Below are 27,044 nucleotides of genomic sequence, written 5' to 3'. Positions count from 1 at the left end.
ACATTTCTCCTAAAGGCAAGGAAGGTACCTCCCCGCAACGGGGTAGCTTGCTCATGTCTGTATATAATTTCTATTTTTAATGCACAGGCATGCTGTGGATCTAAGTCTCATCTCTCTTAGCTCTTCAGAGTACCCAAGATGTCAATTTATAGAACTCTGCCTACTTCTGGCACCAGCCCCTGGGGCCTCTGGGGCAGGAGAGTTGGCCTGGTAAGAACAGCTTTGAAAAAGTCCTCTGCAGATTTTATCTCTTGGATTCTAAGGCTGACCTTGGCTATCTAGACATGGATCCAAAAAGTTCAAAGATCCCAGTTTGCTATGAGCCATCTTACTGTCACACAGAGGTCCCTACTAGGGCTTAGCCAAGGTCCTGTCCCTGTGTGGAGCCCAGTGCTGGGCAGGGACTCAGAGCTGATGCATGGGTAGGAAGAAAACAATTCTGCCGGCTAGGTCTGAAGAAAGAAGTCAATGTATCTGTGCAAACACTTAATTCATAAACCCGCCACTGTCTCCAAAGCAGAGATGGTGGGTTGCCCTTCCCAGTGGGTAGTGCCCATGGTTGGAAGCTCTCTGTGACTGTTTTCTCCCTCAAAGGCTACATGAGGTATTTCTTATTACCTGGGGTCCCCTGTATCTATGGGAGCAGTGGAGTGGCCCACAGGATGGCTCTGGGCTCTAAAAGTCTTGCTCTGGCCCTGGTATGTCATCCAGTGAGGTCAGTGAGCCTCAGGCTTCCCAGGTGCCAGGACTTTAAAGCCCTAATCCAGTCTGCCCACGGAGGAGAGATCATGGCTGGGAAATAAACACAAAAATACCATCTGAATTGCACTTCCAGTGTTTGCAAGGGGCAGAGGGGTCACTCTTTGGTACTTAGGCTCCAGAAGATGGAAACTCTTAATTTGTATGTTTCTGCACCGTGCTTGGCTACAGGAATTACAGGTGCTACCACTGTTTTCCTGCTTTCCTGATGCACCCCTGAATTTCAGTTTGTTGCAGTTTATACTCATCAACATCATCACCATCACTTACACAGCATTGACCATAGGCACTGTTCTAAATCTATTACAGATAATCATTCATTCCATCACTCATCAGTATATTCTTCACAAAAGCCCTATAATTACCCTTCAGATGAGGAAACTGAGTCAGAGAGGCACAGAGAGGGTAGCTGGCTTGCCCAAGGCCACACACTGGAATTCAAATCCAGGCTAGAACCATGCTCTTAATGACCATAATATATATATATATATGGCCTCTCAAATGCATATAAACACTGAATTCAAAGAGTCCGTAAAATAGCATTCTGGGATTTCCCAAATCTAGTTAAACAGGACTGTGTTTTTGCATATTATTTTCACGTATATACTAAAATATGTAGCCTAAGCTTAAGGATTTTTTTCATTAAGTTTAATTTTTATTGCTACCTTAAAATAATAATTTGATATTTCAAATCTACTCCTATCTCCTGTCCCTTAACTTCCCTACTTTTGACTCTGTCTCCAAAATTCCCCAAGCCAGAAGTATTTTTAGAGATACAAGAGACCAGGAGACAAATAAAAAGGGAGAGTGACAACATTAGAAATCTGTTGGTTTGGTAAATTCCCATGATTTACAGTTGAAGGAATTTTTTTCTTATAAACTTGGGGTAGGATTTGAATCAAGATATTCTAGAAAAAGAATTGTGTACTATTTTATTAATAATCTTCAGATAAGATTATTTAATATTCTGGAGGGATTGGGATTCTACAGTAATTCCTTTGGTAATTTCTTCCATATCTTACACGTTCATAGTTAGGAATGTCATTCCAATATGTATTCTAAATCCTTCCTACACAGCAAGGTAGCATTAAAAAGGCAGATGGATTTGTAATGACACTTCCATTAGCTATGATGAGTTGTTCTTGCAGTAAAAGTAGCCCTCACCCATTTTTGGATGCAGGTTGTGTTCAAATAAAATGGAAACTATCCGGTTTTCTTGCCTGAGGTGGACTTGAACTCCACTTTGTCTCCTGGAAATCAGAAACCACAAGAAGCAAAATTTTTTTTCTTATTATTTTAAGGTTGGTTGTGACTCTCAAATTATGTGCCCTAAACTTTTTCCCTGCAATGTAGGCAAGTAGCTCCCACTACTTGTGGGAGCTTGGGCTGCAGAGATCCTTGTGGAAATCACTCTTGTTAAGCCAGAAGGGAAGCCCCCTTCTACTCTCAGCTTTTGCTAGCACAGTGAGCTGAAGGTGTTGAGAGCTGGAGCCACGTTTGCACACGAGACCCAGCACAGCAAAATTTCTTACATGCTTAGATTGGCTGCTGCTGTCCAGAGACCCATGCACTGCACTTGGTAGACGGGTACCTGATACAGAGGCGTTGAGGAAATGGCAGGGGGCAGCTGGCACAGGGGAAGCAGCCCCTCACCTCTTCTCTCCAGGCTGCCTGGATATGCTTCATGAGGCATTTGGAGAGGGCGGCCCTCCACCAAGTTCAGGGAGGGATCTTTTCTGAAAGCTGGGCTGAGGGCTCACATGTCACTGAGCAGGGACAGAAATGTGCCTCCATCTGAAACTAATCACACAGCGTGTCCCAGGTGAGAATATGTCTGCCGCAGGAAGAAATGAGTAAGAGCCTTGAGGGATCCTTGAAAGACTGTGAGGTCCGTGGGGAAGAGAGAGCAGGCTGAAGCAGGCTGTCTCCCCTGTCTCTCCAGCTCCTCTCCCCAGGGCTGCTCTGGCAGCAGAACCAGATGGGAAGATCACCGAACGCAGAGTGTTTTATTTGTCCTGGTCTACACTCCTGCCTTATGCAGTGAAAGCTCCTTGGCCACACCATGCACAGGTTCTTCTCGTTTTTAATTGAATCCTGAGGTATATTTTTTTTCTAGAGGTGCCAGCTTAAAGTAATTACTAGAATTCCCAGCAGGGCTAATCAGAGATTCATAGAAAATAAAGATGGAGAAGACCTTGCCCAATGGGTTTCTGTCATTCTGCTCAGAAGGTCCTCGCCATCCAGGGCAGTGATCACAGTTCTTGGCATGGTGGGCTATGAATAGGAGCCCTGAAATAAATCCCTGCCCAGTGAGATAAGAGAAACTGATTTCACTGCCTGAGTATCTCTCCTCTGGTGATAAGACACCTTCCATTTTCATCAGCTGTTTATCAAAATCAGATTAGTAAGAGAATCATCAGATCAGAATTGTTTATGCCCGTCTCGATCTTGAATTACAAATGACTTTCTTGTGCTGCTTGAGCAAAAGACCATGACCTACAGATGAACCAGGCTTTGTATTTCCTGCACCTTGTCCTGAACTTGTAATTCCCCAAAGACCACAGTTGTGAAGTCTCGCTGGTGATCATTGATCTAAGGCAGGTGAGGCTTGCTCTGTGGGGCTGTGGCTATCTGGCTGATAGATTCCATCTTTGTGATAAGTCATAAGTCACTAATGGGTTATTTCGAGCTCTCCCAAGTGGAAGACAATGGAGCATTTAGTAAGCTGGCGGTTACGTAAGACATCTCTTTCCAAACAAAGAGGAGGCGGGACACCCAGCCAAAGGGTTGAGCACAGGAGGCTGTGTGGTCTGGTGGTTCCAGGGGGGAGACGTGGGGTCAGGGCTTCCTGGGTTCAGCTACCAGCCGGGACTCTGACTCAAGGAGAGCAGAGGCAAGTCTCTTGGCTTGAGGCAGAAAGACTGTAAAACCCAAGAGAGAAAACCACAGGTCTGTGCTCAAGGACTCTGGGGGAAAAGCACATTTTGGAAATGAAAAAAAAAAAAAAAAAAAATCACCCTGTTAAGTTACAATCTGGGCCTTTTCCAATAAGACGTGAGCATTTTTTCCTGCTTATTGCCTGACACATCCTTCTCCAGGCAGCAGCGTGAAGCCAAGCCAGGCTCCGAGGGTGTTGTGCGTGGGATGAATAGAGGAGCCCGGAGGTCCGAGCAAACGCAGTCAGCCTGGGTGTGTTGTCACCCGCGGTGCTCAGGGAGCCGGGCCCTGGCGGCAACGCGGTTCTGCATGGATTCTTCCCTTTGCCTCCCCAGTCTGCCTTCCACAATCAAGAGCCCTCTGAGATGCTGGGAGGAGAGGGCCCTTCCCGCAGACTCTGTGCGTTTCCCTTCCACGAGTCTCAGCCGGCGTCTGCTCAGCTGTAACCAGCGGCCCGAGCCTCCGCAGACCCACGCGGGTGCCTAAGCCACAGCCCGAGCCGAGGCCCAGGGCAAATGTTCTCCACGTCCCGCCAGCTCTGAAACTCTGTTTCCTCTGCCCAGACAGAGTAGGTGGCTGCCTACAGGGTTGGGTTGGGAGGACACCTGGGCAAGGCTCCCCTCATGGGCATCACACCTCCTTTCTCTGGACCAGAGAGGTTTTCTGATCTTTAGGAATCACTTATGGAAATGAAAACCCTACTTATAGGGGTCTCTGTATTTAAGGTCTTCACCCCCAGCACAGGAGTTAACAATACCTTAGTTGAGTCTCATAGACGTGGGCCAGGGCACGAAGGAGGGGGAGGTTTTGCTGTGGAATGAGGTGGTGGGGAGACCAATCTCTTCTCTGGAAGAGAGAGAGATACATCCCAGAAGTGGAGGTGGCCTTCTTGGTCACTTGACCCAGAGCTGTCTGGGCAACTTGGAAATCTGGCAGTGGTGGGTGTGAGGGTTGCAGCAGGATGGTTGCTCTTACTCTAAGCCAAGGTAGGCCAAATGGAATCCAGGTTCTCACTCGTGGCCCACTCATCCAACCCCAGACACACTCAAGATGTCACTTCTCTCTACGTTTGTCCGAGGGGGCGTTCCCAGCCACTGGCCACGTAGCCAAGCTCCATGTCCCACATTCTAAACTTCTCTATATTAAATTAAATAAGCTCTCTCTCTCACCTTTCAGTTATATAACCATCCTTTGGTCACTTTTGTTGCAATCTAGAAAAAAGTTTTAATAAAAAAATTGTAAGTCTACTCTTACCCATAAAGGTACCTGTGGGAACTTCGCCTATTTTGTAAGAATATGTGAATTCTATCCTGACTGAAAGAGAAGTCAAAATAATCCATTGAGGCTAGTGATAACTTTAATCCCATAATTTTCAGACTCTGGTTCACTCTGGCTGGCGCACCAGTTTCACACCCGCCCTGGGTACCAATAGTCTATTAAACACATGCCTAGGAAGATGTAGGGAGAAGAGCTGGGGGTGGGTTTCATGAGATTATGATCATCTTCTCTCACAAGTGCCACTGCTTCCTGTGGTCCTTGAGAACCATCCTCTTGCTCTCTACAAGGACACCTGGTCAGAAAGACAACACACTGCGTTTCTGGGGAGAAGGGTCTGGGGTAGAAAGCCAAACAGAGTAGACAGTGCACCCCATGCAGAGAGACATGTCTCCAAAGTGTCCAGGTTCAGAGACCCCAAAGTGCCCGCTGACATCTCATTGTTTAGCCCCTCCTCAGGCACTGTCCAAGCCTCCTCCGCAATTCCTGGCAGCAGCATCCCAGGGACCCCTGCCTCCTTCTCCAGCAAGATCCATGTGGAAGAGGAATAAGCAGCACAGGTCCCACAAATGAATCTCCAGACCTCTCCACCCCCCATCCCCCCACCCCTCGCCCCAATCACAGGGTCTTGTTAAACAAAAGGCTTCATGTCTCAGTTGAAATCGTGTATTTGGATTCTTGCCCTAGTATCTGCTTTTCCCCAAGAATAACAGCTGAGTATACATCCCACGGGATCTTTCTGATGACCTTTCCAAAGAAGAAAAGACTTCCTCTAAAGCCCATGTTTTGGGAGGGATCAATAAACATATAAATATCTGTTGGAAAGAAATAGAAGAATGAATTGTTGTCTCCAAGCTGGCATCATCCCCATGTATTAGTTTTACTTTCATTTGCTTACAATCTGAATTTTAAAAGCTCAATAGCTGATATTAGTCCTGCACTTCATAAATACTACCTTATTAAAGATGAATCTGTCAAATGAAAAAACAGTTTATAACAATTTGTCATGAACTACAAAGATAGATAGACCCTGTCAAGGGAAAAAGTAGATTTCTGGCTGTAGTGTTTTAATAATTAAATTTGCCTCCAATTTAAAAATTCATATGAGTGTTTTCCTATCCAGCCTGGAGAATGAAGTTCCAGCTGGTATTTTCTGACTATATTCAAAAGTAAACTCTTCTATGATTCTTGGATGAGAATCAGTGATCCACAGAGTCAAGCTTATTAAAGGTGCTTGATGGTTGGTTTTTAAATAAATGAGGGATTGTATGTTACAACCGAACATGCAGTAGACTGATAATGTACCAAAGCTCAATAAAGCTTCACTTTTAAAAGTTGGGGTTAAACACGCTTCTGTTACATTAAATTCAAAGGGCTATGAAAATCAGGAGAAATGTCTCAGCTTCTACTTCTGCCTGAGAGAAGAGCTGAGAGGTGGCCACATTCAAGAAACATCCAGATGTGTAAACCAACAAATAAGGATCCAGCCAGCACATGATTCCATACACATTGTCAGTAAGATTGGTACTATATTATTTTAAAAGCAGAATTTCTCTTTGAGGCCCATTTGATAAAGTTCTGGCTTGTAAAAAGGAAGTCCCAGAAGGGGATAGCAATGCAGAGACACTTTTCTAGTTGGATGTGGGGACTGGAGCCGGCATCAACGAGAAGGCTATGTAGAACCCAGCTGGAAGGAGGAAACCAAATATTTATCAAGCCACTACTATGAGCCACTTTGCTAAGTGCTATTTAATTTAACCTTTCCCATGAGGCTGTGAGGCAGTTACACTTTTCTCCACTTTACAAATGGGGAAACTAAAGACTAAATGGTTTGTCTAAAGTCACATAGCTAGAAAGTGGCAGTCAGATTTCCAACCCTAGGACCTGCAGCCTTAGGACAAAGGATAGGAAGTCCAGCTCAGAGCATGTGTCCTAAATCGTTATCCCTTTCCTTTGGCACTCTACAAGCTTTTCTAACTAAATTAGAGAAAAAGAACCACTGCATTTTACAGTATAATCAACTATTTAAATTGCCTCAGAGTTGGTAAGAAGGAGCCCTTGTTTTCAGATTTGAAATGGAATAGGCTGTCTGTTTTTCCATATAATTCAATGTCTAACATGACTGTGCATGTAACATTCGACATGTATCCCGTTCTTTAGGCCAAGGTTTACTTGATAGTCATAGGTGTAAATGAAGATCAGCATTCAAAGCATCTTCTGCAAAAATTTTTTTCCAGCTCAGGCTCCCTTTGGCTGGGGAGCATTTACAACCTTGACGTCGACAATGTACGAAAAGAGAGTCAGCCCCTGGAACAGAGAAGTCAAAATGCATATTGGTCCTTGTCTATCCCCAACCCAGATTTTTTCTGTAAACCCTAAGTTGAGAGATGTTACGTAGACCCGTTCATGTGCAATGTACCATCACCTTAAAACACATCCAAACAGGGAGTTTTCAGAGATTATGAAAATTTTATTAACAAAGAAAATCTTCAGTATACACACCCCCTTAAAAACCACCACCTCAAACGTGTAGGAAACACTTTGTTTTCTACTCATTGTACCCTCAATTCCAGAAGAACAAAACTGCGACACCAAAGTACAGACCAATATTTTCAAAGGGGATCATTGTTTGAGATAATAAAATACTAGAAAATTAGAAGAAACCAATCAAGGTATTCATTTCACAGGCTGAACCACTGAACCTTTATCCAAATGAATGTTTCCACTGTGAGTCAATATATGTGGCCCTCAGCTTTTTGTAACACTACCCCGAAAACACAGCGTACATCTAAAAATATGATCAAGTTCTTTGAGTACAGTAAGAACCGAGGGCCAGCCTGATTCGCAGGCTGTGTGTATGGCTGCACAGCAATGGTTCAGCGACAATCACTAGAAAATGTAAAGGTATGCTTCATGATAGGATGCCATTAGTTTTTCAGGGCAACTTTTCAGTTCATTTCTGATCAGCATTAACCGATCCACCGCTGTCCCCTGGAATCTCCCTCGGATACCCTCTACCCCACCCTTTACTAAACAAATCTATAAACATATTCCAGATATACTGCATGCAAGAGAGGAAGTATGAGAATATGAACAGATTCTAATGTCCTGGATACAAATAGAAAACACATAACGGGTTCTCGCTGTCAGAACACACTGATGTCTGCAGCTGAAAGCCCCTTCAAAGAGATCTTATGGAGGTTTAACTCAAGGAAGGAAAAGAGTTAGGCCTGTTACTTGACTACAGTTTCTAGGGCCTGGTGTAGCTATATTTTTAGGAATGGCTCCAAGGATCTGCCTGCACAAATTTGGATGGAGCTAGGGAGGCACAGATGGTGGTCACGTGAAGGCACAGACCGACTGGGTGGGCTCAGTTACAAAGTCTGCACATCTAGGCTGCTGTATTCCTCCTATTTCAAGTGCTGCCAAGTCCCGGCTGTTCGCCTTCTTTCCAAAGTCTTTATTCATTTAATTCTCTTGAAGGAGGTGGAAGAGAAGGAGGATTGTGCAAATCTTACTGTTTTATGGTTTAGAAGAGACAGTCACCATCTTGGCACCTTGTCAGATTTTAAATGTAACATTTTGCTAAGTGTAAAGCTCCGTATCTGTTCCTTTTCTGTTGCCATTACTGTAACTTCAATATTTGCAAAACACAACCTCAAAATACTTCAAATCCAGCTCAAAGCAGTTTGTTATTCATGCAACACAATTCTCACATGTATCAATACACAGTGAGTTTGCAGCACAGAAATCTTTTCTTTCTTTCCTTTTTAATTTTTTCGTTTTATTTTTTGTTTCTTCTTCACTTATGATTTTTTTCTCTCTTTAGGGATTTAAGAATGATTCAAGCACACAATAGCAAAATCCCCATTATATATACATTTTATATTTATATATATAATGTGTATATATATACACATTATATATATGTGTGTGTGTGTATATATAATACACACACACACACACACACACACACACACACATATATATATATATATATATATATATCCTGATTATTACCAAGCTTATCACCATGTCAGTTCTTACTGGTTGCATTATTTAGAAAAAGGAAGCACATAAGCTAGAGTTATTCTACCATTTGAAATACCCTGTGAATCGCTTGTAAAGCATAGAGCACCTTAGTGTTGTGTAGAATTTAATTTTCTGATAGAAAAATTTGTAGTGTTTGCTATAAAAAATTATTTAAGGTATTCAGGGTATGATTCCAATGGTGCCTTAAAAAAAGAGCCCACAGATTATCAGTCATTTTCTTTTGTAGGAAACTGTCAAAATCAAAATGGATTCAGTTACTGGAATTTTTTTAACAGGGTACAAAGTATTTTTTTAGGTCATCATCAGGAGGCTTGGTGTGTGTTGATGTAATTTTTGTGTATCAAACCTCTGCTCCAGAATCATCCATTAAGCCCCCGATGTGCATTTTTGGCCTGAGCTAGTGTGTAGGAAGGCGATTTTTAAAGCAAGTCAATACATAAAAAGGTTTTAACATCTGTTAATCAGGTGCTTTATCTGGAGGGCATAAAATATATTTACAATCCTCCAACTAACTTAACATTTCCCTTTTTATTTGGATATTCAAATCATGTAATAATCGACACTATTGTCACAATCGATGGAATTATTCATATACCTCTTAAGGCAAACAAGGAAATGATTTTTTTAGAGTAGGATTTAATGATTAGTAAAATATATCAATAGGCAATGTGGAGAAGCAAATAAAGCTCAATTATATTGAATTTCTGCTTTCAACAGAGCATACTAATAGAGAAAGTTTTGGGGTTTTTTTTTTTTTTTTTTTTTTGTTGTTGTACGCAGGCCTCTCACTGCCGTGGCCTCTCCCGTTGAGGAGCACAGGCTCCGGACACACAGGCTCAGCGGCCATGGCTCACGGGCCCAGCCGCTCCGCGGCATGTGGGATCTTCCCGGACCGGGGCACGAACCCGTGTCCCCTGCATCGGCAGGCGGACTCTCAACCACTGCGCCACCAGGGAAGCCCTAGAGAAAGTTTTTGGTAACATTTATGCTACATGAATTTGCATTCTGAGCTCCTTCCTTAAAACATTGATATTGTTCCAAGTTCAATGATAACAATAACTAGAGAGAAAAGTCTCCCACCATAGGGTAGCTGTGCTCTTTTAAGTCGCAGTCACTTCAAAACAAAACCAAAAACTACCCTCCAAGTCAATGGCCAAATGTTCAAATAAGGGCCTCAGAAAACATTAGTTTAAGGCTCTAGTTGACTGTGCATACAAATCAATAATAAGATTACATATCAAATATAATTTCATGAATGGGACACCTCAGCATTACTCAATCTTCGTCAAAAGTACTTAGCTGCCAAGAGAGATACTTTACAACATATCACAAATGTGCTATTTGCATAAACATTTCCCATTACAAATGCTCTCTTTTTCATTTAAATGAGTATTTTTAACCTGAGCTATTAATAAAAAAAATTATTTTTCTCCCTTGTAAAGCTTGGCTTTCAGAAGAAAGAATCTTTAAGCCTTCTCTCTTGTGATAGTAATTTCTCCAAATACCGACAGTGCCACGTACGTACAGCCAGGGCTCATTAAATAGACTTCTGAGCATAATTATAATTAACAATTAGCTAGAAATTAGCTTTAATGATTTGTTTTAGATGACAGAATAGAAGCATAATGTAATTATTTTTAAACCGTCTATATCATTAAGAATACAACTACCACCAGCTTTCAATTACTGAGAAGCAGACAATCACCCAAAGCATTCACTAAGTGATCTATTTACAGATCCAAAATAAGGGAACAGAGGAAAAAGGCCAGGGGCTCCAACCCAGGTGTTTGTAATTATTCAGCCTTTTGCAAAGTCTCTTCCTTTTCTACTCTGCTCTTTTAAGCTGTTTCATGCCTTGAAGACATCTCTACCAGGGAAAATAGAGAAAGACACACTGGCTGTTCAGCTCTCCCCCTCCTCCTGCCCCTGCTTTTCTCGGAGTCATAGTGAGGATCATGGGGGGAGGGGGGAAAGGCCTGGAGGAAGATCCTACAAAATTTAGCAAGTGGGTCTGAAACTGTCCAAATCGAACCGGACTAACTGGAAAGAAGATTATATCAGTAATAGGTAACATGAGTATTAGGAATAGACTCCAGACTTTAAAGATAGATCTATACCATTCTTTCCCTGTACCGTGTTCTTTTAATATCCCAAAGTCAGTTTAGATCTTAGGAATTAACAAAAAAATACTATGGAAATCTGAAGAAATGCTCTTTCATTTCCTGAAAAATATAAAAATATTCATTTAGAACAGCGAATATTAGTTATTGTCAAATTTCATTTTTTCTTCATTTTCTTTCTCTTTTTTTCCTTTTAAAAAATATCTCAGCTAGTCAGGGTGCTGTTTTCTCCCCACCTTTGAGCAAGAATGTTAGACCTTTTGCTGCTGACCTTCGGAAGTTGTCAGGGAACACATCCTGACACCCACGTAAAAGACCTGGTACCTGTGTTTCCACATCACAAAGCAGGCCAACAAGCACACAAGGCCGCAGACCAAGTTCAGAATCATCTGGATGAGTAAGAACAGTTTGAAAGTGCCAGTGATGCTGGTACAGTCAGTCACATCCCGGTACACAAAGGTCCTGCTGAGGGGCTCGGAGGAGGGCAGTTTGCACTGGCAGGTGTCGAGCATGGTTCCACAGGTAAACTGTGTGAGTTGTGCAAAGTGGTGAGCGGCGAACGCCACGGCCAGCACACAGACCGTCAGGCCAAGGGCGCTCAGCAGAAAGTACAAGAGCTGCAAGAAAGCAGAAGAAAACCTTTCCAGTTATAGAGGACGTTGGATGACCATTGGCAAAGCTAATAAAGAAAAGCTCTTCTTCTCTCCCAAGATTCCTTCTCTCCCTCCATTCCCTGATGGAGGGGGCTGTCTCTCCTCAGAAACATGGTACCCAAGACATGGCAATGGCTCGTTATGGACTGTTAGGGAGCAATCTGATCACAATCTGAAAAACTCTGATCATATTTTCATTTGTCGTACAGATGTCGGGTGTTTCCCATGAATTGAGCCAACAATATTAGCTTGATTGGGGGATGTTTGTATATGGATGTAGCAGGCAGCTGAGATGACTCCCAAACACAAGAGCCATCCCTGAAAGGCATACTGTGCTTGTTTTGACCTTAACAACTGCTGATATAAAGACTGAAACAAGACTAGGAAGTAGAGAACAAATTTCTTCAATGTAGACACTGTGTTGGCCAAAATTGGCAATGATTGGTCAACTAGCAACATGGCTTAATGAAAAAGACTATATTCAATGGAGTGGTTGCCAAACTATGCCCAGGGAGGCCAGGATCCCCAGTGAGAGGTTGCTGGGAGAAAAAAAAATTATGGTTCCAGAAGGTAGGTGACTTGATCTCCTACAAGTCTCATCCCAAGTCCACCTATAACTATCTAGTTTCTGAGCATAAAAATAAACTGTAAATGGTCCCTCAGCCACCAAGGTTCTGAACAGCGTTGGCTTATGTGTTAGCCTTGGAATGGAAAAGTCTGGTTAAAGTTCTAACTCTGCTACTAAAGAACCATGGAATCCCTGAACAACTCAGACATTTACCCTACACCTGAAATTTTTTTTTTTTTTTTTTTTTTTTTTTTTGTGGTACGCAGGCCTCTCACTGTTGTGGCCTCTCCCGTTGTGGAGCACAGGCTCCAGACGCACAGGCTCAGCGGCCATGGCTCACAGGCCCAGCTGCTCCACGGCATGTGGGATCTTCCCGGACCGGGGCACGAACCCGTGTCCCCTGCATCGGCAGGCAGACTCTCAACCACTGCGCCACCAGGGAAGCCCCCAACCTGAAATATTTTGATCAAAAATTGTGGGTGCTTGTTGACATGGCCACAATATAAACCATTTTACAGAACAAGGAATCTTGTGATTGGACTTCCCTACTGAAAACCTTTCTCTTAATGGCCCAACCTACTGAGGATCTAGGTAAGGAACAGAGTCCCCAGCTGTTGGGACTGGTGTACTGAACCCAGTTCTTAGTGCAAGATTTACATTCCCATAGCCAAAAGTTGCTCATAGAGCAATTCTGCTGAATGTGAACTCCTCAAAGGAAGATTAGTCACGTCCAGGTTCAGATGAAAGTTGCTCTGAAAAGATTATGCCCTCCCCCTGCCTCCAACTAATTGCAACTCAAAATAAAAACATGTATGCAAGATTATAAAATATGTGTGCGTAAGTCCTCCAGATGAGTGATTTTGCACACAGGGACAATTTCAAATGTTTTCAAGTCTTAACTATAGAATACTCAAAATTTTATTTTTTCTGTCTTGACTGGTGTGTGTGTGTGTGTGTGTGTGTGTGTTGGTGTCTTGAGCATGTGTCTGGTTTGCTTGGAAGCTTCACTGCGGACACAGGAAGAGAGTGGACCTGGTTAAAGCCGTTTCATCCTCCTATGGCTGCACGAGCAAAGAGTGCAGGGGTTCTTTGGATCTTCTTATCAAAAATATCTTAAACACACAATCTCTTTTTCATTTTCAAGTCATACGAAGGACTGTCATATACAACCCACATTTCTGCATCTGTGAAACAGTTTATGGAAACATTGATCTCAGGGACATAAAAAGGATAACTTATACTGAACACATTTAGCCTCCCTTGGAGGAAGGGAAACCAGAAAAACACACTGTGGCACCATTTCAAAAATTTAAGAGGAAATATTTAATCTGTGCTATTGAATGCATCACCTTGGTCCTGCCTGTCACCCAAATTTTCAATGGCCACATTTTCTGCAAAAAAAAAAGTAGTTCTTGGGCTAAAAAGTATGGATTTATTTTGTGGGGCCATTGGGACAGAACATTTGAATTATTCTGGGTTGTTTTGAAATATTCAGGCTTGACGACTGACTTCAGACTCTTGATGCCAAGGGCCAAATTAAATTGTGCTGGCCGTGTCGTGTGTGCCTGACCATGGCAGCTGCATTTCCAGTGCCGGCAACATGAGTGACTATACCAGCAGGGAGGGCCCAAATTAAGGGATAATTTTTCACCTGAGAGTCATCTGCTTAGCAGAATGGCCCCAGTTCGAGTTTTCTTCATACACTTTATTGCCATCAGCGGATGGGACTACGGAGGTCCTGTCTTAACTCTCTCCCACACACTCATCCTTAGATAGAGAATTTCTATAACATCCCCTGGGGCATTATCTTGAAACAATGACAATAATCCCTCATCTCGATCTGTAAGTTATTCAAATAGTTGCAAAAAATATTCTCTCATAACCATCACAAAAATCCGTTTGCTGAAATGAGAGTTTTGTCTCTTCTTAAAAGATAACTTTTGGGCCCAAAGAGCAAAAGATTTGCCCAAGCCTTTTACCAAGTACACAGCAGTGCCTGGTGATGGTTATAGGCATGGACTGGGGAGCAAACCGCCTGAGTTAGAATCCCGGTTCTCCCCTCCATAACTATGAACCTTGGGCAAATTAAATCAATCCCATGGGTACCTTTGTTTCTTCATCTAGCACCTAAGTCACAGGATTACTCTAAGGATCAAAATAATAGATACTGGGCTTCCCTGGTGGCGCAGTGGTTGAGAGTCCACCTGCCGATGCAGGGGACACGGGTTTGTGCCCCGGTCCGGGAAGATCCCACATGCCGCGGAGCGGCTGGGCCCCATGAGCCACGGCCGCTGAGCCTGCGCGTCCGGAGCCTGTGCTCGGCAACGGGAGAGGCCACAACAGTGAGAGGCCCGCGTAGCAAAAAAAAAAAAAAAAAAAAAAAAAAAAAAAAAAAAAAAGATACATGCAAAGGGCTTAGAACAGTGGCTGGTAGGCAGTAGCACTATTTAAGTATTCTTGAAATAAACACATTAGTAGACCTGGAAAGAGCTGCCAGGTCTCAGGACTTTTAGGATATCAACCCTATACTGGCTTTGTGTTATTCTGTGTCATGTGAGAGTAACAACACATCCTTGGTTTGTAGAAAGGACGTGAACATTTACACTAGCACAGAGACTGCTCAGTTTTAATTGAGCATATTAAATATCCTAGAAGCCTCAAGAGCACAAACAAAAGCCATGCCCCTCAGCTCCTTTAAATATGAATACATTTTCATTGGTGCATTAGCTCACACATTGTGATTCTGCCTCTCCCACTGCAGGAAAGCATCGGGCCAAGTAAGCAAGAGTGAGCCACAGAATCAAGTTTCTTATCCATTTCAAGACATAAATATAGACTTGATCGGCCAAAGCCTGTGGGCTACATCTGCAGCGCTGTAGCATTTTTCCTTCGTGGCTTTTAACTCAGCTGACAGCAACAAGCTTCTGGGTCAGAACCTGTAATTTAAAATCAAGTGGCTTGTTTTACCTACACGGCACGAATAACTATCAATAAGAGTGTTTACGATGACCTTGGGAAGGCCAGCAAATATATTTTGATTCCAGCGGGGCTCGGGACGCATCTGTCTTGCTTGTGTCAGGCCGGGCGGCCGGCACTGCGCAGCGGGCGGAGGCGGGCGCCCCCGGCGCTTATGTAACCACAGCGCCCGGGGGCGCGCCCCGCGCTCGCCGCCTCTAATTGGTACCCGGTCGCCGCTTCAAAGTTCAGAGGCCATTGCGCCTGCAATGCCCTCGTGGGGAATGTGCCCCGGCGTGTTTTTGCACGCACACGAACCAGACACGTTTCTGAACATCATCAAGGTGAGCCCCGAGAAAACACGGCCAAGAGGATAGGCAGGAGGTCCAATCAGCGGCCGGATGGCCCGCCGAGCCCAGGAGCAGAACTCGGGAGCAGGGCCCGGGGAGAAAGATGGAAGGCGCCGGCGGCTTACAGGGCTTGCCAAAGGGCCGCCAGAGAAGACTGTGCTAGCTTGAGATGAAAAGACAAGCCCCCGTGGCCACTGTCTGTAGGGAAAAGGGAAGTGTGTGCGGCGTGTGTGGGTGTGTGGGTGGGTGTGTGTGCGCGCGCGCGCGCGCTAGCGCAGGCTGCAGTAAAGCGCTGGCATCCCCGCCCCCCCACCCCGTATTGCTTGTCCTGACTATCTGGTCGTTCAACAGAAGGAAATAAATTCGCCACCAAAGCTTGGTCCAGGATATCAACACGTAAGCACTAAAATGCGGTTTTGCTAGTGAGAAACACCTCATGAAGGTGCATTTTATTCCTTCTCCCCCAGGTGATGTCAGGAGCACAAGGGAAGTCCGCTGTAACCTGTTGTGCCTTTGGAAAACCTGGAGATTGACGGAGCTCATTTTCGACCTGAAGATAATATAGCGGGCACCTTAGAGAGCTGGCAGCAAGCATCACTAAAGGTCACACTCAGGAGAAGAGCAAAGTGCCTCTGTATTTGTCAATGTCTGTCACAGGTGAAAAAAAAAGATAGTTAATGAGATCTTTCTAGTGGTGAATTCTCAACCTGGCTGACATTGGCAGTGACTTTTTTATTTTTTAATCTTTTTGTCCTTGCTCCTTATTTTATTTTATTTTATTTTATTTATTTATTTTTTTTTTGCGGTACGCGGGCCTCTCACTGCTGTGGCCTCTCCCATTGTGGAGCACAGGCTCCGGACGTGCAGGCTCAGCGGCCATGGCTCACAGGCCCAGCCACTCCTCGGCATGTGGGATCTTCCCAGACCGGGGCACGAACCCATGTCCCCTGCATCGGCAGGCGGACTCTCAACCACTGCGCCACCAGGGAAGCCCAGCTTGCTTCTTATTTTAAATGCAGACGTTGAGATGGCTTTAGGGGCCTCTGTGAAGATGTTGCTGTTGCCTCTGCTGTTTCCTGGGATCGTGGTGGAGAGGGGGATGAGGGCATTTCACAGAAACTGATGAACCTTTTTACCTAATGAATGAAATTCCCATAATTTAACAGATCATTTCTTACTAGGCTTTAAAAAACAAAATCGTCACTAAGCCTTGTAGTTTATTCAGACTTCTACCGAAAAAGTAAACATGGACTGATGTCTGCTCTATCTGGCCTTCTTTTAAGGGACACCCTCAGACAGAAAAAGTAAAATTTCCAAGGTGGGTGGGGGGGCATATCCCCCAAAATTCTAACTCTATCAATTTTTAAAATAGCATCCATTAAATTGTTAAATTAGAAGAGTTACTTCTAACTATCGGAGAACATCTCAAAATTGAAGAAAAAAACTACACAATGTAGGTATAATCCCACCACTCAGAGAAACTATTTTTTCTGTGCATATAAGAGCTATTTGTTTAATTTCCATAGGATCATAGCATACATTTTGTGTAGCCAGATTCTTTTTGCTAGCTAAAATAATTTGAATATTTTATTCACTAATTACTCTTTTACGACATGACTTAAATATATATATGTATGTATATATGAGCACATTGCTTTTTTATGTCAATAGCTTTTATATCAATATACTAGAATATACTAACATCTTACAAAGGAGCATCCAGTTTTTATGTGTTTTCTTAGAGAAGAAAAGTAAACAATGTGACTGGACCCCAAAAACCAAACCAAACCAAACCAACATTACAGAAAGCTTTTTGTTCTCTGCTACAGGAGTTGAAAGAAAATGTAGGAATTTGATTTCTACTAACTGATTTCTGAGTGGGCTGTTTATCTCCCTAAACTCTGAAAGGGTGTGTCTGTGTTTCCCTTTGGAGCAGATTCTACTGTGCAGTGAAAATGCTGTGTACTTGAATTGGCTCCAACCAAACACAGTGTCCTTAAAAAAAAAAGGCACTCAAGGAAAGGCACACACACTTGCTAAACCAAGCGTACTCCAACCTCCTGCATTTGCCCTCAGATTCTTGGCACAGGTCATTTGGATGCACCCAATGTACCTTTTCTGTCTCAGTGATCCCACCTACCAAGGGAAATACACTTAGATTGCTTCATTATTAAAACATTCTAAAAAAAAACCCCCAAGATGGGGAAGTGGGCACTGATATAGACACTTTTTCCCTGGCCAAGTGTTTTGCTGAACTGATGAGTTTTCAATTTTCCTTGTAAGGGCATTGGAGGGTACTTCATATGCTCTGTGCCAATCCAGTTCATGGAAATTAAGACTTAAAAAAAAAATCAGCATTACCTTTGGGGTCTGGATGAATGCTCTCCTAAAACATTTTTTGGCCTGTCTAAAAATGCAATTTCTAGAATAATCAGATATACAACCCCTTAAAAAGTCCTCCTTAATTTTGTACTCGTGTTTCCTTCTATGTGATGATAAAAGAGAAAGAAAAATGGCAACTTACTTTCATGGCAAACTGGATACATGTCCGTTCGTCAACTTGATAGGAGACACAAAGCATAAACAAACCAAGATAGGCCACTAAGCAGACCTGCAATGGAGAAGAGGGATGAAAGGTTGTTATCAAGGAAAGCCGTGCATTCTAATGACATCAATCTCAGTGTCTTTCACCAGTAACATCCTTGTTATCAAGGTGTTCATTTCATTTGCTTATCTTTATGTGCTATTTTTTCTCAGCTTGTGGAACAGAGTTTTAAAAATAGGAAAATCAATTTATTTCAATTTATTAAGTCCTTTTGATGTGCCAGGTGCTGTACAAGGTCCTTCAGCGAATACAATGATGAACAAAATTTCCTCAACCTCAGTAACTGTACGGTTCAGGCCAGGCCACGATAAGTGCACACACTATTCTAAGGCAGGGCATTCTGTGTCAAATGCTATTCAGAGAAGTACAAAAAGAAGAAAAAAAATAACATTGAATTGGGCAATTAAAAAAGCCTTCACTAAAGAGATGGGTTTGAAATGGTCCTTGAAAGGGATGATGATAATAATAATGATCACTACCAGTTACTGAATACTTACTTTGTGCTTAGGCTCTTCTAAGGCCTTTGTATGGATTTCTTCAAGTAATCAGCATAAAACCCTATGAAGTAGGTGCTATTATGATCCTCACATTATAAGTGAGGAAACAGAAGCACAAAGCTAGTAAATGATGGAACACACCCTCAAACCAGGTAGCTTGGGTGAAACAGTATGAGCACAGGCAGACGCAGGACTATGTGTGGAAAGAATAGCAAACATGTATCTACAGTTGAAATAACAAAATATAGAGCAGAAAATGTAGGTGGAAAGTCTGGGGATGTAGAACTGATTTAGGAAGTAGTGGGGTTCCCTTGAACATTTCTGAGCAGGGGAATGACATGATTCAAGACATGTTTCTGGAAAATGAGCAGTGGTGTTGGGTGGGTTGGCGGTGAGAACATCAGAATCTTATTTTACTAATGTTAGCAAGATTAATCTATCAGGTGAGCCAGAGCTCAGAGGGTGGTGGACAAAGTCAGAGAAAGAGGTGAGAGGAAAGGTGTAGTAAAAGTCAAATGTATACATCTTGGCTATTGCATGACCAGTGGGAGGACACTGGAGTGGGAGAAATAGAAAGCCATCTCCAAGTGCTTGAGTGTCAGTGATGGGAAGAGTTGGGGGGGTGCAACTGACCCAAAGAAGGCTGGCAGGAGGCATGGCAACTTTGAGAGCAAACATACTCAATTTTTAAAACAATTGTTTAAACCGAAGTGTAGTTAATTTACAATGTTGCGTTAGCTTCTGGTGTACAGCAAAGTGATTCAGTTATTTACATATATATTTAGGTTCTTTTCCATTATAGATTATTACAAGACATTGAATACAGTTCCCTATGTGATACAATAGGCCCTTGTTGTTTACCTACTTTATATATAGTAGTGTGTATCTGCTAATCCCAAACTCCTAGTTTATCTAACCCCCCACCCCCCGCTATCCCCTCTGGTAACCATAAGTTTGTTTTCTATGTCTGTGAGTCTATTTCTGGTTTGTAAATAAGTTCATTTATATCATTTTTTTTTTTTTTTTTTTTGCGGTATGCGGGCCTCTCACTGTTGTGGCCTCCCCCGTTGCGGAGCACAGGCTCCGGACGCGCAGGCTCCGGACGCGCAGGCTCAGCGGCCATGGCTCACGGGCCCAGCCGCTCCGCGGCATATGGGATCCTCCCAGACCGGGGCACGAACCCGTATCCCCTGCATCGGCAGGCAGACTCTCAACCACTTGCGCCACCAGGGAGGCCCCATTTATATCATTTTTAAGAGTCCACATATAAGTGATATCATATGATATTTTGCTTTCCCTGTCTGACTTACTTCACTTAATGTGATAATCTCTAGGTCCATCCATGTTGTTGCAAATGGTATTATTTCACTCCTTTTTATGGCTGAATAATGTTCATATATATATATATATATATATATATATATATATCCAGAGGAAACACTAATTCGAAAAAATACACGCACCCCAATGTTCATAGCAGCACTATTTACAATGGCCAAGACATGGAAGCAACCTAAGTGTCCAGTGACAGATGAATGGATAAAGAAGATGTGGTATATAAAACCTACTGGATTTGATTTTCTTTTTAGTGCATCGGAGTTTCTTAAACTGTGATTTAGAGTTTCTAATCAAAGCACACCTATTCACACTCAACTTTGGAAACCTTAAAAGGTTGCTAATTTCTACTTTAGGATGAAAAACATAAGCAACAGAATTGCATTTTCTGATAAGCACAATTTTCCTAGAGACAATGTTGGAAGGGTGGCTGAGAGTCACCCAGCAAGTCATTAGATGGCTGGTTTGGTGATACTCATAACTCCTACCCCCAGGGCCAGCTTTGAACGTCGGACCTGCTAGGGTGGTAGAGTTGTTTATTTACAAAGCCAACACAACATTTTAACGTAGCACCTCTATCCTATTCTCCCCTTGATTACAAAATCAATAAGTGGCTTGTGCCCTCACTGGTTCCCAAGTTGCGGGTTTAGGTTTCCACTGGACTGTGAAGCCAAAAGCCAAGTCTTCCTTGAGTACAGGCTGTTTTCAGCGTTTTCCACCATTATGACAGGCTGATGGTTAAAAGCAGAGATGACATTCCTAGTTCAACAGACACAGCGTGGGCTGGAGAGGGCTGGGTAGAAAACAAAGCAGATAGGACCCACAACGACAGCTTTTCAGCAGAGCACCGGCAGATGTGGAGGAAATGACACTGAAGTTGTTTGTGTAACCCACAACGTGGCCATATTTCCAAGGCAGGGATGAAGTTCCTTTTCAAAACTCTTTTAAAAATATATCTAAAAAATATATCTAATTGAGGTATAAGTTTGATAAGGCCTGTAATGGCTTACTATGTATTTTCAAATTAAGAATTTTCGGAGCTAGGGACTTCCCAGTGGTAAAGAATCCACCTTCCAATGCAGGGGATGCGGGTTCGATCCCTGGTCAGGGAACTAAGATCCCACGTGCTACAGGGCAACTAAGCCTGCACACCACAACTACTGAGCTTGCGCGCCTCAACGAGAGAGCCCACGTGCCGCAAACTACAGAGCCCACGCACTCTGGAACCCACGAGCCACGACTAGAGAGAGAAAACCCGCCTGCCACAACTAGAGAGAAGCCTGCATGCCACAACAGAGTCCACGTCACAACGAAAAGATCCCACGTGTCTCAACGAAGACCCCTCGAGCTGCAACTAAGACCCGAAGCAGCCAAAAATATAAAAAATAAATAAGTAAAATTCTTAAAATGCTTTAAAAAAAGAATTTTCAGAACTAAAACAATGGAAGAAAGACCTTTTCTTTTTTTGTTTATTGGCAAGAAACCCAATGGAAGCCTCTAAACTTGCTTGTGGGGATGGTTAGATCCCTAAGTATGTGCCTGGGCTTGCTTGTTAGCATCTGTCTGCAGGTGCACAGGGTCAGGCTCTCTCCTACATAACTGTCTTTGTCCCTAGAGGCTATTGAGAAGCTGGCGATTGCCAAAACTCTCCCCTTTGTCTTCATGAGAGACACATTCCAACAATCGAGCCTAAATGACCAGTATCTTAAAAATCTGACTCTGCCTTCCTTGAACAAATTTTTCTACTTCAGTAGTGTCTTAATTTAGCCTGGCTTCCAGCAAGAAGTTGCACAAGAACATATAACCTCACTCTAGAGTATTTCACTTAGTCAGTCGACAGAACTCTTTTTGAGGCCAGACTCTTTTAACAGATCCAGGGACTGAGCGGTGAAAAACCAGTCTCAGCCTTCAAGGAGCTCTCAGTTCAGTGGGAAAAAGAGGAGAGTGAAGTTACAATACCATGTAAGTTTTAGGACCGTGTCTGCTGTAATACACTGAAGGGGTGATTAACCTGAAGGCAACTTGAAGAAACTTCCTGGAGGAAGATGGATTTTGAAAGGTAAGCAGAAATTAAGCAGAAGGATGTTAGGAAGATTAGAGCAAGTACTAGTGGGTACAAAAGCATGGAGAAATGCAGAGTAAACATTGAGGTCTCCCAGAGCTCTGGTGCACAGGATGGGAGAAGAAAAAGCCAAAGATGAGCTTGTAGAGATGAGCAGGAAGTAGGTCACAAGGAACTTTTATTTCAATCTAGGACATTTGAGGCAAGGGAATCATGTGATCAACGTTGCCTTTTAGAATGGTCTTTCTGGCTGTGAAGAATGGATTGGGAAGGGAAGACCAGCTGGGAGGCTGTTCTCCATCTATGGAGAAATGGTGAGTGCCTGAGCTCAGGTAGCAGTAGGGACCGAGAGTAGGTGTGTTTGAGTGATGTGAAGGAAGCAGAATCCAAAGCTCTAAGAACTGATTAGATGTGAGGGTTGAAGGGGAGGGAGGGTTAAGCAAGGGGCTCAGCTACCTGACTTGAGCAGCCAGGTGGATGGAGTTCACGTTTAATAAGGCACAAGATACAAGAGGAAGAGCAGAATGGGAATGGAAACCGATAATGCCCACCTGAACTCAAATCTCAGACACGTGGGCCTAGAACTCAGGAAAGGGGTCTTAGCTGAACATAAGCCCTTAAAGCAATGCAAACCATCAGAAATGCTGGGTCACCCAGAAACAGTCTAGGGAAAACAAAAAAAGGCCAAGGAAGTTACCCAGTTATGAAGAACCATTGAATAGTTTGAACAGAAAGCATCTCAAATACACTTCATATAACTTTGGTTGTACATCATGACATGTCTAAATACTATGAAACTGATCATCCTTCTGGATTTTTGAAAGTTTCACTTCTAGGGCCTAGTGTAAGATATTTGAGAGAAAGCCTGGATCAATCCAACATATTTTATTTTATTTTAATATTTATTATTTATTTATTTGGTTGTGCCAGGTCTTAGTTTTGGCAGGTGGGCTCCTTTGTTGCGGCTTGCAAACTCTTAGTTGCGGCATGCATGTGGGATCTAGTTCCCTGACCAGGGATCAAACCTGGGCCCCCTGCATTGGAAGCGAGGAGTCTTAACCACTGCGCCACCAGGGAAGTCCCAATCCAACATACTTTAATTTCTTGGCCTTCTGATAGGGCTCAGTCGGCTCTGGGAGGGGGTGGGGAGTTCATTTTCTTATCTACAGATTTGCATACTAGAACAATACTTCTTTATCAGAGGGTTTATTGGAGTCTAGAATGCAAGCACTTTATAGAAGGGTAGTATTTATTAAACACTTAAAACTGAAGGCTTATCATCAAAAAATCTAGAAACAATAAATGCTGGAGAGGGTGTGGAGAAAAGGGAACCCTCTTGCACTGTTGGGGGGAATGTAAATTGATACAGCCACGATGGAGAACCGTTTGGAGGTTCCTTAAGAAACTAAAAATAGAACTACCATACGACCCAGCAATCCCACTACTGGGCATATACCCTGAGAAAACCAAAATTCAAAAAGAGTCATGTACCACAATGTTCATTGCAGCTCTATTTACAATAGCCAGGACATGGAAGCAACCTCAGTGTCCATCATAGGATGAACGGATAAAGAAGATGTGGCACATATATACAATGGAATATTACTCAGCCATAAAAAGAAACAAAATTGAAATATTTGTAGTGAGGTGGATGGACCTAGAGTCTGTCACACAGAGTGAAGTAAGTCAGAAAGAGAAAGACAAATACTGTATGCTAACACATATATATGGAATCTAAGAGAAAAAAAAAAAGGTCATGAAGAACCTAGGGGTAAGACAGGAATAAAGACACAGACCTACTAGAGAATGGACTTGAGGGTACGGGGAGGGGGAAGGGTAAGCTGGGACAAAGTGAGAGAGTGGCATGGACATATATACACTACCAAACGTAAAATAGATAGCTAGTGGGAAGCAGCCGCATAGCACAGGGAGATCAGCTCAGTGCTTTCCTAGAGGGCCACCTAGAGGGGTGGGATAGGGAGGGTGGGAGGGAGACGCAAGAGGGAGGAGATATGGGGATATATGTATACGTATAACTGATTCACTTTGTTATAAAGCAGAAACTAACACACCGTTGTAAAGCAATTATACTCCAATAAAGATGTTAAAAAAAAACCCCAAAACTGAAGGCTTTATGGCCACGGGGAGAAAACCAGATTTCTCATGCCAGACTAAGGGTCTTGTTTTCTAAGTGGGTGGGACGTGGGCACACCAGGAAGACAGGGTGCTCTGGCTTCCCAGGGCGGAGAAGGAGGAGCTCTTGTTAATGAGTGGTGTTACTTGCCAGGCCTCTCTGGAACAGCATTCTTGGATTCTGGGCCAGGGCTTCCATTGGATATGGTGAGGTGAGGCCCATAGAAGTGGAAAAAGGCAGTTACATAAGATTTTCAAGAAGGCACCCATTGGACCAGGGGCAGACAGGTGGTATCACTGAACACAAAACCAGACAAGACCTGGGTGGCACTGGGAAAACTAGTGCTGAAAGGGCAGCTAGCCCTGAAGAGCTTGTGAAGATTTAGTTCATGTACAGATGGATAATTATGTTGATAAGAAAAGCTTGAAAAGATTTTTTTAGTGAAAAAAAACCCATCATTTTAAACCTGTTTTTGGATGCATGTGTCTGCAATCTGTTTAGCAAGAAGAGAAACCTAAGTCGCAAACTCCACATTCTGTCTAAAGATGTTCTTTGTCTGCTCAGAGTGAAGACTGCATTCTCTCTTAAGAGTTAGAAAGTTAAGCAGAGTTGAAATGTTCTCTGAATGTTAAATCCATTTCTAGATGTTCGAGTCCTGAGTCTTGTCACACTTTGTATTATTCCTGCAGTGGTACCTTTTGAGGATCAGCTTATTATGAATAAAAAGTGAATGGTGGGGGCTTCCCTGGTGGCGCAGTGGTTGAGAGTCCACCTGCCGATGCAGGGGACACGGGTTCGTGCCCCGGTCCGGGAGGATCCCACATGCCGCGGAGCGGCTGGGCCCGTGAGCCATGGCCGCTGAGCCTGCGCGTCCGGAGCCTGTGCTCCACGGCGGGAGAGGCCACAACAGTGAGAGGCCCGCGTACCGCAAAAAAAAAAAAAAAAAAAGTGAATGGTGGATGGACCCGGGTCTTGGAGATTTACCTACGTATCATTTTTTTCCTTTTCATTTTGGCACAGCTAGAAGGTATCACCCTAAAACATTTTGTGAGAATGCGAATTATTGGTATTTACTTCGCTCCGTGTCATATTTATATTCTGGTCTTGTGACATTCACACAACCTCCAATTTATTTGTTTTCTTTTTGTTGTTGACAGAGCTGCTTGACAGGGCTATCTGGAGAATACAACCTCCCCTGTCAAATGTCTTTCAAGGTTTCTCTCCTCCTTCCATCCCCCCCCTTTCATTTGTGTACCTGAAATGTGACTCTATTTCTGTTAGTTAATCAATGTTCACCTTTGTATTTAAAGTGCTTTATTTCAGTCAATATAGTAACAAGATGAACTCTCCTCTCATATTTGCACAGCCAATTGATCAACAAGAGATGTAGCAGAACTGTACCTATTTCTCTAGATATTTCTTAAGAGAATTTCTATGGGTTTTTACCTATTTAATAGAATTTAAGGTAGAGTATTAGAAATAATTTTCAACAAAAGATATATTGCAATATATCAAATGAATGCAGTCTCACTCAGGAGAATTGCTTATTAATACATAGTTTATCAGAGATTTAAATAATATACAAAAGAATATTTCATGAGAATCTATTAAAGGATGTTTATTGGATCAAGACTTCAGAAGGATGGGATAGAATATTTTAGCATAACTTAAGCATTTTTACTAGATTCTCGTTGCCACTGCCTCTGGTAAGACAATGTTTAAGCTAGTGGTTCAGAATTACTTGGAGGGCTTGGTGAAAACTCCCTTATCTCCAGAATTTCTGATCCAATAGGTCAGGGGTGGAGACCGAGAATTTGCATTTCTAATAAATAAGGCCACACTTTGAGAACCACTAGTCTAAGCTAAAAACATAGTCTTCTAAATGCTGACGCCTGGTATGGGTTAGGGGTTAGGAGTTATACACTGACTAGTGGAGTTTCCTATAGAAGAGTTGTTTATTACAAGTAATAATGGGGTGTAACAACAATAGTTTCCCCATAAATAAATTTAGTCATGGCTATTGTAGCAAAATTCCTTAAAATTGGAGGGAAAAAATCCTTTGTCTTCATCACTTCTTAAATATGACCTCATTCTAGAGCCCGTGGCCTCAGCGAGTGTGGTTGATGGTTTGGGAGCATCTCTAAATCATCGCTTAGTGTGATGTGGCACTCTGCTACTGTTGACAGGAAAAGCCCCCTCCACTGCAAGCCAAAGCAAAGCAATCATCCAAAACTGGACCATCTCTCCATCGGTGTGCTGGTAAACGTTTAACAACCAGCTGTACGGGTGGGAGGTGCTATTTGTAGCACTTGCTAATTTCCATGGTATAAATACTTCTACCAGTGCTGCTTTCAAGCTACCGATGTGAAGTCACTGAACACGGGGCTGGGAAGAGATGTGCACAATCAGCTTTCACGAGCCCATCAGAGGTGCCCTAGGCACCCCGCACCCCTACCACACTGTCTGCCTATTGGAGTCCCTCGTCTTATTTTAGAAGCATCTGGTTACCAAGTGGGATTAGTTTGTAACTACAGCATAAAGTTGGGCACATGACTCTTTATTAGTTGTTTGGAATCCCTGAAACCAGCCTACAGAATCAGTATAAAGGTACAGGGGAGTGAGCCAGGGAGAAATCCTAATACTCATTTCCTAATTTGTGAAAATGGAGTAAGAATCATAGCAACATAATCTTTGAGATCTTGTTTTTCATGGCCACCCCAGTGAAGGTGTCACTGCCCAGC

The 27,044-nt window shown here is 43.0% G+C and overlaps 1 protein-coding gene across 1 annotated transcript in view; it reads right to left on the bottom strand.

Annotated features, from left to right (window-relative positions):
* Positions 1-8,937: 8,937 nt before the first annotated feature.
* The window catches only part of SSPN (sarcospan), a 41,071-nt gene continuing 22,964 nt past the window's right edge, over positions 8,938-27,044 (bottom strand). The window contains exons 2-3 of the mRNA XM_060112483.1: positions 18,195-18,281; positions 8,938-11,761 (exon numbers count right to left, since the gene is read on the bottom strand). Of these exons, the coding sequence (XP_059968466.1) occupies positions 11,396-11,761; positions 18,195-18,281 (453 nt within the window). The 3' untranslated portion in view covers positions 8,938-11,395. The remainder of the gene's footprint in view (positions 11,762-18,194; positions 18,282-27,044) is intronic.

Source organism: Mesoplodon densirostris, chromosome 11 (genome assembly GCF_025265405.1).
Source record: "Mesoplodon densirostris isolate mMesDen1 chromosome 11, mMesDen1 primary haplotype, whole genome shotgun sequence".
Taxonomy (NCBI): Eukaryota; Metazoa; Chordata; class Mammalia; order Artiodactyla; family Ziphiidae; genus Mesoplodon; species Mesoplodon densirostris.
This window is presented reverse-complemented; position numbering and strand designations above follow the sequence as displayed.